Source organism: Myzus persicae, unplaced genomic scaffold, assembly GCF_001856785.1.
Source record: "Myzus persicae strain clone G006 unplaced genomic scaffold, MPER_G0061.0, whole genome shotgun sequence".
Taxonomy (NCBI): domain Eukaryota; kingdom Metazoa; phylum Arthropoda; class Insecta; order Hemiptera; family Aphididae; genus Myzus; species Myzus persicae.
Genome location: NW_019104222.1, coordinates 189,594 through 199,987, shown reverse-complemented (window position 1 = coordinate 199,987; position 10,394 = coordinate 189,594). Strand labels below are relative to the sequence as shown.

General features: G+C 28.9%; 1 protein-coding gene across 1 annotated transcript; it reads left to right on the top strand.

Moving 5' to 3' along the window:
• The first annotated feature begins 5,400 nt into the window (after positions 1 to 5,400).
• On the top strand, positions 5,401 to 9,467 carry LOC111040173 (protein takeout-like). The gene is made up of 6 exons (XM_022323957.1): positions 5,401 to 5,590; positions 8,372 to 8,464; positions 8,531 to 8,678; positions 8,742 to 8,878; positions 8,942 to 9,091; positions 9,271 to 9,467. The coding sequence occupies exons 1-6, from the start codon at positions 5,506 to 5,508 to the stop codon at positions 9,420 to 9,422; spliced, it is 765 nt and encodes a 254-aa protein (XP_022179649.1). The 5' UTR covers positions 5,401 to 5,505; the 3' UTR covers positions 9,423 to 9,467.
• Positions 9,468 to 10,394: the final 927 nt, after the last annotated feature.

Here is a 10,394-nt window from a genome sequence, read left to right as displayed (position 1 = left end):
TTTAATTATGTCAGGTAGAGTAATAGAAAATATGTAATTTGTTCTTACTCCAGGATAAGAGGAACATATTTGAGGACAGCAAAGGTTGGGATTAACAATTTGGGACACTCGAGTTAGTATTTAAAACATATCGTGAGTACGGATTTATGTACTTAAACGAGCTCGGCCGTTCTTATCATCCTAGTCAGACAACATATTAATATTTACACGGACTTGTGAGTTCTCCAACACAGTTACTGCGTTTTCGTCTATTGATAATATTATAATATGCGTTGAATGTTGATACGTCGATGTATTAATGTACTAATACGGAGCCTTTATTATCTGCCCAAGTTTAGTCAGCTGCCCGTGTTAACTGAGACGTGAGTGTAATCGAATTTACTCAAAGCGATAAAAGTGCATGGGTATCCGCCAGGCTCAGATCCAATCTAGGAATGTATGTACAATATCGGAGCATATTGATTGAGATTCAATAATCGATGTTATGTATAGTGTGCATCTATCGTAGGTGGAATAGAATTCATCCACGCAGACTATAAGGCCCTTGTCGAAACGCAGACGACATTTTCTATTCGTCCTCCACAGCAAGCTGCAATCGCGCCACATAATCCAATAGGTATTACTGATTTTTCCATCTGATTTGAACGACGAATACCTACTATTTAACCATACCATTCCTTCGGGCTGAATAGTTGATGCCCGAAGTCATGTTCCAGCAGCCCGAGTACAGTAGACAGCTCTCACCGTATGTATAGTTTCGCTACTAAACACACCAACGTTAGTCCCCCCCCCCTCCCTAACTACCAAGCATATAATATACTGATCGATTAACAGAGAAACAATATTTGTACCATCAAAATACCCTTTTATAATATCACTAGTGCGTTCATCTGCGGGCCAACTACCTTTAAGTATACGAAGTACATTTCACAATGATTTCAGTTTCGACCCCGATATAAATAACCTGATAATTTTATTACGTTTCGCTTATCGACTGAAGTATAGTGCAATGTACACGTGCAATTACATACAATACTATACATACGTATTCGATCATTTTAAGATGGACCCCACAATAAATCGGGTGTTTTATATAGTAAGTACGACTTATGTATACTTAGTATTTAATACATATACAATATACACGGAGTGATCCATAGGAACCAAAGCACTCATTATTTCAGAAAACGCTAACGTTTTTGAAAATATTTCTTTTACTTGATTACTGTAGTTCGTTACCAAACAAAATTAAAGTTTAGTTGAGCGGACTAAAGCATACCTCTCTGCCATTTCACTCTGATGATCAAAACATTAAGGCTTAAATAATTATAACTCATAAACTACTAGTTAAAAATTAAACTTTTATATTATATGGGATGAATCAAAAAGACCTGAAATGAAAAATTATCAAAAAGTTATTAAGTTTTGAATTAATTGACTCCAAAAAAATTATAAAAATAAAGTAGGCACTTGACTTAAATAAACATTTTACTATGAAAATGCTCATAAAAATTAGATTTACAAATTGGCCATTTTTAAATTATACATAAAAAACTTGAATTAAGACACAAAATGTTTATTTTCAGTATTAAATATAAAAATTAAAATGTATGCTGTACTTGTACCGCAAGCATCTATAAATTATATTTTTAAAAAATGTTTAAATATTAATTAGACCAGTAGTAACTTTATCAGGTTATTCTGTACCACATTTAATTAAAAAATCTTGTTTTTTATTAATTTGAATGTATGTTAAAAATAATATTATATTATGTAAATATAATAAGAGTCTCCGTTAAATGGATCATCCGATGTATCATGTGTACTATACATAAATAATAATAATACATAATATGTATGCAGACATTGGGCCGTACTGTGTATTCCACCGTGTTTGTCCTCGTTAAACTCATGTATAATACTCCATCTCCTGTCTAAGAAATTATCAACTATTAAAATATTTACATAAGTCAACAGTGCAAATCAACTATCTCATATTTTTAAGAAACACGAAACAATAATTACATTTTTTGACACGAACATGTCTTTGTCTGTGAATCTATCTGAAATTCGTAAGACTCCATTTTTGTTACAATCATAATGAGTAACTGTGATGACTTTGATGAACACGTAAATAGTGTATAAATAGTTTATATTTTGTTATGTTTGCTATCAGTAGCATCACGGGACATAATTTGTTGACACATACCTACCATAAAGAACGAATTAATAATATACAGCTCTAAACAAAGTTATTATTTTTGTTTCCTTGCAATTTATAAAAGGCATAATAATAGTATGTTTGTGATCCAATATTCCAATGACTTTCCCGACGAGGGATAGAATTTTTATTTTGAATTTGGGTAAGCTAAAAAATATCACAATTGTTGATAAGTTAGTATTACCTATTACATTTATTTGATCTCTGTGAAATACATATTATACAGTGCGAGATTGTTTTCTGAGACCGTGTTTCAAAAATATGAAGTAGTAAAAAAATGTCGACGGGAATAAACATATCTACACTGTATAAATCGTGAATAGTTAACACATACCATTATGCTATATACCCACTATATAGACACATTCACTTACAGAGATAGGTAACCAATTTATGAACTTTACACTCCGTTTAAAATATCCGTTTACACGGACGGTGTTACTTTATAATATTATATTGTTATCGTGTTTGCGTTTCCGTTGGTATTTTTCATACTGAAATATTATCATTACTAATATTACAGTGTTTGCATACAATAAACATGCAATGGTATTACCAGTATGTGTACTGAATTCGTTGTTATGAAACGGCTCCGATAGAGTCACGAATGGCAATATTATATTCCCTACGTATATAATAGCATTATTATTAATATGTATGCCGACGGCGTTCGGGTACTTTTATCGCCGCTGTGCCAATAACACCTGACTTCGAGTATCAACACATCAGCCGCGAGCACGGACACCGACACTGACCGACGGCACGTTTGATGCATCGATGTTTGCCTTTTCCTCTTCCGGAGAGGCACACATGTATAGGTACCTATATCATCTCGGTCTTGACTCAGAATCGAATTACGAATATTTCGACGTTGTGTATACCTACGACGATATTTGCACATGGTACACTACGTGCCCCTTGGTATGCATGGACGCAGAGGCGTGCCCGGGATCGAAATGTACGACCGGCCCGGTTATACATTTTTTCATTTATATACCTAGGTAGACGTAGGTACATATTATTATTATTATTTTTTTTTTTTTTTTTGAAACTATTTGAAAACAGGGTGGGCCCGGGCATGGGCGGTTTTCGAACCGCCTCGGCTAGCTAGGTTTTAAATTATTCCATTTACTTTTCTCGTTTACTGGTAAATACCAAACACGAAAATCCACGTAGGTACACGGTGTGTGGTCGCATACGATTCAAAGTGCGAGGTTGATGCAAAGGCTGCTTTTTCTCCCGCACACGCCTTTGCACTCTGCATAATGATTGATGTTCGTTTCGCCGACGTATTAGTAATATTATGTACTATAGCAGAAACGGACGAGGAACGGTAAACTATGTTTATCATCCCCACGGTGATTTCTATTGACACGGTTTTTCTACATCAAATGAATGAATGGTTGGTAAATCATCCGTCCATATATCCGATTCACATTGTAGAGTCATGACAACAGATCAATTTTATTACACACCGTATTAAGCAATATAGTAACACACGCTTTGACACGTGTCATGTTTTAATGCTTTGTAGTTATAACTTTATAAGTTACAACCTATGCGCATTGTATGTAATATTTTATAATATATCATGTATATATGTGTATATCCTACATTTAATAAGATTCTTAAATCGGACTCAGCGGAGTCTTCGCTCACCAGTCAGAATCTCATTATTAAAATTTACAATTTAAAACCGGTGTTATCGACGGGGAGACTTCTTTCATGTTTTTTTATAAGGTTTTAACACATTTTCTTGTTGCATATATCCATAAAATATATTGAAAGTAGTATTATGGAAATAATAAAAAAAACTAAACCGATCGCATAATGATAGAATTCAACAATACTGCATGTTTAGCAAGTCTCGGTTTCCTAGATGGTGTTTTTTTAACATTTTAATTGCTCACCAATATAATTTAAAAGCAAAAAATATTCTTTAAAAAATATATCTTCACTGAATATGATTTGAATAACCTTGTAATGAAATTGCAAACCTTACATCCTTGTTTATTTAATACCTGAAACAAAAAATATAATTCAAAAAAATCTTAAAGTTTCATAATATATTGTGACATACAGTTTAGTCAGGAAATGAAATACTTGAAAAATTGATAATTTCTCAATATCTTGAATTATAACAAAAAAAATAAAATGTTTAGATACATCTAAATCGTAGTAAGAATTTAACTAACTAACCTTATATTCAAGTTCCAAGTAATAAAAATACCCACACACAAACTTCGACAATTTATCAGAAGATAATATTCAAAAACTACTTAATTTTATAAAATAAAACACAGTCGACCCAATGCACAACAAAATGTTGCATATTTAACTATTCAAAATAAACTTGTGTTTTATTTGTTATATAAATTAAAGTTAAAATTGTAGATTTTAAATAATTTTTCCGGTTTTAATGAATATTAATTATAGGATTTTTTAATCTGTGAAGTTATTGTGTTACAATCATATGATTAAAAGTGAAATAAGATTGATTAAAAACTTGAAGATTATTAACCAAGTATTATAATGTTATTATACCAGATAAATCATATTCTTGGTCAACAGATTTCTTCATAAATATATACAAAACAACTTCTGTTATTCTTTAAAAACATACTAAGGAACTAGCTATGATTGTTACTCAATCGTGTTTATTTTATTTTTCTATAGACAATTTTAACTAGTGTATGTTTCAGCGGCATTCTTTCAAGAAAATTTCGACGGGTGTGCAAAATTATAGAATCACATACCTAACTTATATACCTTGACCCGAGAGTCATGTTCACAATTGGTAAAGATTAGGACTTAGGATGACTCTATAGAAAGTTTGAAACAATCAATGAAATTATCCTTATATATTAGTTTATAATGTTTTTGTAAACCTAATGGGAATTATTGTTTTTTTTTTAAAATATTATAATCGTTATTATTTTTTACTATTATTTGGCTGCAAATTATGATGGTAATAACAATGATAATAATAATAAGAAGAACGAAAATAATAATTCTGCTAATATACAAGGCTAATAAACTCGTTCACACACGGACGAAGTCAGCTGCCTTCCGGTACTCTATACTCTGGGTAGCTGCGTAGTTGAGTGGTAGCAATGTGGAGGACAGTTGCCAAAAAGGTAGGGGGGACGATGCCTTTGTGAATCCAATAAAATGGACGTACAGCACACAATTGGTCAATGTGTAACCGGGCTCCGTGTCAAGCATAGCCCTCTGTTGAGCATTCAGAAATTTCCTTTGACTTCGCTAAAATACACACGCACAATATGATGGCCAATATTATGAACATTGCCTGCTGTCTTGTGTGCGTCTTTGGGATCGCTTTAGCCGCTCCAACCGCTGTTAAATTGCGTGAGTATTGAACATAAATCCAATACGAATAATACAAAATCTAAATAGTTTTCATATTATATTGAACTTAAGATTTTTTAATTTAAAAACAATTTAAATTCAAAATAAAAAGGTACAAATCGGTTGGGTACCTCCAAATAAACAATTACACTTTTTTACATATTTTTAATTTCTCAATAGATCGTTTAAGAAATAATTTCTACTTAAACTCGTAGGTTCTTTCTACATTTCGCAAGACTTTAGGATTAAATTTTAAGATATTAAAACATTTCAACGGTACGATTATGGATTATCCTCGTACAGAAATAAATCATAACATTTTAGTTTTTACAATTTTTTTCTACAGTGATACTTACCAGTATGCAATTAAAGATTTCATGCGTGTGCAACTGTAATTACTATCAAATTTTAAACTTATAGAGCTAGTAAATTATCTGTTGTTCAATTATAATTTAGAATATAAAGTTTAAAATAATAGTAATTATAATAATAGTTACAACAAAATATAGAAGTGTTTGATTGAGTAATAATTACAAAATATTTTTTCGAAAGGGCTATATGTTCAAGATCATTTAAATGTTTAAGCTATAAAATCTAAATCATAGGACATCAACTCCTTTGAAATTAACACGACCTGTAGTTTTATGCACGCACATATATTGCGTAAAAAAACAAGCTAATTCACTACACTCATGTGAAATAGTAATTGATTATTATCATTATGAAATTATCCTCTAAACACATAGAACTAATATTTTTAGTACTATCATGTGTCAAAAACAAGACGATTAGATAAACTAGAATATAGCCATGAAAACAATATATTTTCATAAAGTATATTAAAAATAAGTTTTACCTATTTTTGTTTAAAACACACTTAAAATCCACATACATATATTACATATTTTAAATAACTAATTCAGTACAACATACGTGTGATTAAAAAAAGTAAATAACAAGTATTAACAAAATATATAAGTCATTGGTTACATTATATTTCAATGTATGATTAAACCAAGAACAATTCAATATGATAGTGTTGAAATTAAAATTAGCTAAAAATTCCCTGGTCATATTTTAAGATAGATAAATATTTTCGTGCAATATCGACGATGCTGACTCACTGAGAAGTAATTTTATATAACATTTGTCATATCAAACGTATAAGGTTTTTCAAGGTCAGATGAAATTATAAGTTAAACTATTTTTTTAAAAATATTATTAATATTATTATACTTTCTTTTATACACTGGTACTCTATATTGTAAAATATGTTTTTGTTAATAAGTAACCACGGCAACGAAAACTTTACGAGAAATCAACCAACATATGTATCCAGGCATACAACATATTTATGTTAAACGTTAAAAGTTTTTTTCAACATTTAAAATAAAAAAATAATAAAAGTATCTTTTTACTGAACATGCGCTTAAAAAAAATGTACATATAAATTATAAGTATTTATATTTATTTAGTGAAAAATCTTTAATTAAACCAAATCATTTAAATTTTAAATTTATTTAGAACAACGATTTGACAATTATTCATTTTTATTGGAATAAAATATATTATGAAAAACTAAAATAAATTATTTTTTTCATTTGATTAAAGGCTTCAATTACAAATATTATTAGCCTAGTGTTATTTACAAACTAAAAGTATTTATACAATATTAGGAAATAGAAAAATACAATAAAATAAAAAATAAAACATATGTTATAATGTTATATACAGGAGTATTATATTATCTAAAATAAATTGTATCACTATATTGTTTATTCAAATGGAACCTTAAACTTTGTTTATTTAATTGTTTGTATTGATTAATCATTATTCTTATCATAATATTATACTATTAACTATTTAACTACTATAAAAATAATAAACAATTTATACTTTTCAAAATAGGTAATTTTTTTTTCCATTTTATTTCCGCAACTTAGGATTGTATTACAAGGTTACCGATATTTAAATATTTTTGAGTCTTGACATACATTTATTTGTGACGTTCAGCCCCCTTAATTGTGGTATATTACTTCAAGGTTCCCAGGTCAAAGTCTCTATAGTTAAATACTAGAAAAATATAATTCGACATCATAAAAATATATTATTACATTTTTAAGATTATATAATCACCCGAAGATGAATATAAATAAATACTTCTCCACAAAGTTATAATAAAAAAAACATGAACTTTTTTTTAGAAATAACATAGTCAGAATAATGTTTTTACTAAAATATCCATTTTGTGATAATCAATTATTATATGCACCAATATATCTGTGTACCTAGTATAGTATACATGTATACATCCTATTACATTAGTATACGAGTACATCCGAATATGAGGTCCACTTAATATAATATATGTTCATTTTGTCAATATATTTATAATCAAATACCTGCACAATATTTTACTATTTTATTTTTTTATATACTAATTACTAACTAATATTGCATCATTATGATAATTTTTATTGTCATTAGCTTATTGTTTTTGTACACAAACAAACTTTTATTTTCATTTAGTCGATGATTTTTCTTAAAACTACAGAACAGAATATTTTTTTTTTAAATGTCGAACCTCCATGTCCAATATGAACATATATCTACATAATATATTATAATTGTACCCTATTTTTAGTTAGAAATTGGTGTGCTCAAATGCAGCAAATAAATCAATTACATTTCTGCACGACTTCACTCTTTTGTACATTAGATAATATAAATTTTTATATTTATATGTATTAACCTAACCAAATGTTTTAATTTATATTTTAGCAAAAGGTTTTGTACAGTGCAAAAAAAGCGACCCGAAGTTAAACGAATGTATAAAGAATTCTCTGAAAAAGGCCGTACCACATTTAGTAAAAGGTAAGCTCATATTATTTGTTTTATATTTTGTTAAAATTGAATTTTATATTTATTCATTCATTTTAGGCGTGCCTAGTTTGGGAATATACCCAGTTGATCCACTTCGTATAACGCAATTGGGAATAGACCAAGGTACTGGGCCCGTCAGCATCAAGCTCAACTTCAGGGATTTAGACATATCAAACATTGGGACAGTACAAATTGATGAAATCTAGTAAGTGTACACAACATATTTTTTTATATAAGCGGACACAAAAAATGATTTCTGTGATTTCAGTGCCGATCTGGATAACAATAATATTACATTGGACGTACACTTCGACAAACCTATTACGCTCGATGGAAATTACGATTTCAAAGGCAAAGTTATCATCCTACCAATTATCGGTGACGGTCTCTCCAAAATTAGCCTTGGTATGTACACATATTTTTTTCTTTTTAAAATATAAGTCGTTAATTTTGAGCTTTATTTTACAGACAACCTCAGAGCCAAGATAAACGTATATTTGAAACCCGTTGTAAGAAACGGTAACACCTATGTGGATATTAAGGACATTAAATTAACCTTTACCACAACCAGACTCCATTTGAAGTTGGACAACTTATTCAAAGGAGACAAAGCTCTCGGTTAGTAAATTTATTACGACATAAATTTTTGTATATTTACAATAAAGATTATATGTATATGTATATATTATATGTATATGGTGTATAAAGTGTAGGTGTATTAACATTTTGAATTCAATATTATAAATTAACTCTATAAGACTCTGAACGTTTGTAAAATATCATATTTAATATTACAGGAAACAACATGAATGTATTCCTGAATGAAAATTGGAAAGATATATTAGCTGAACTGCAAACCAATTTTGAGAACGCCTTGGCTGCCGCATTTTCTGGAGTTGCACAACAATTCTTTACTAGAGTACCTTACAACCAAGTTTTTCTTGAATAGAGCATTAGGATTCTTATTTATATTATCTGACATATATTATTAATTTATTTTATATATTTTTTTTTTTTTTACCTCGTGTTAAATAAATAAACTTCGAGTATCAACTCGATTTTGTAATAATTTGTTTTATTTAATTTCAATCTCAAATTATTGTACTTTAACATCACCAAACAAAATACCAAAAATGTATTTCTACTCATAACATGAAATTTTAAAGATGAAATCTAATAATAATAATGTAATCTCTCTAGACATATTAATAGCATCGAAATATCACAAATGAGTACCTAAACCATTAGTAAAACTAGAAACCACTAAATCCTTATTAGTATGATATGAAATGAATTTAATATGCCAATAACTATCTAAATATACCCAAAATAATAATTGGATATAGACTTATAGGGCATGTGTTCATATGTATATATAATATTTAGATAGGTACCTACCCGTTATAATACTTAATGACCGTATATGGTCATGTGTATATAAGTTGAAACTTGAAAGCTCCATTAAAGTCGATGAAATTCTAGATTGATTGAATATTGAGTTAGTAAATACTAACTAAATTCATTATTCTATTTATTTTTCAAAGAAACAAAATATATATTAAATCTATAACATATTATAAAATTATATGTGAAAACTGAATAGGGTAAACATAAAATAGTGTGGCGCTGTAAGAACAATAGTGATTGTCGATTTGTTAACGCTATCTTCGTGTTAGAATATTAAAACTATAAACTATTTTAAGCCGTGGTCATCTTACATTATACTCTCTATAATAATCTTATAATATTGAATTCAGGTCGATTTTTTAAATAAAAGAATATAATACCAACACGGCATATTATTAAACGATATGTTTCCACACAAAGAATTCCATAACAACTATAGCTACCACGGTATTAACTTGCAGCCTATCTGCAGGTATTTAAAAAATAAATCCTTATAAGTTATATTTCACAGAAT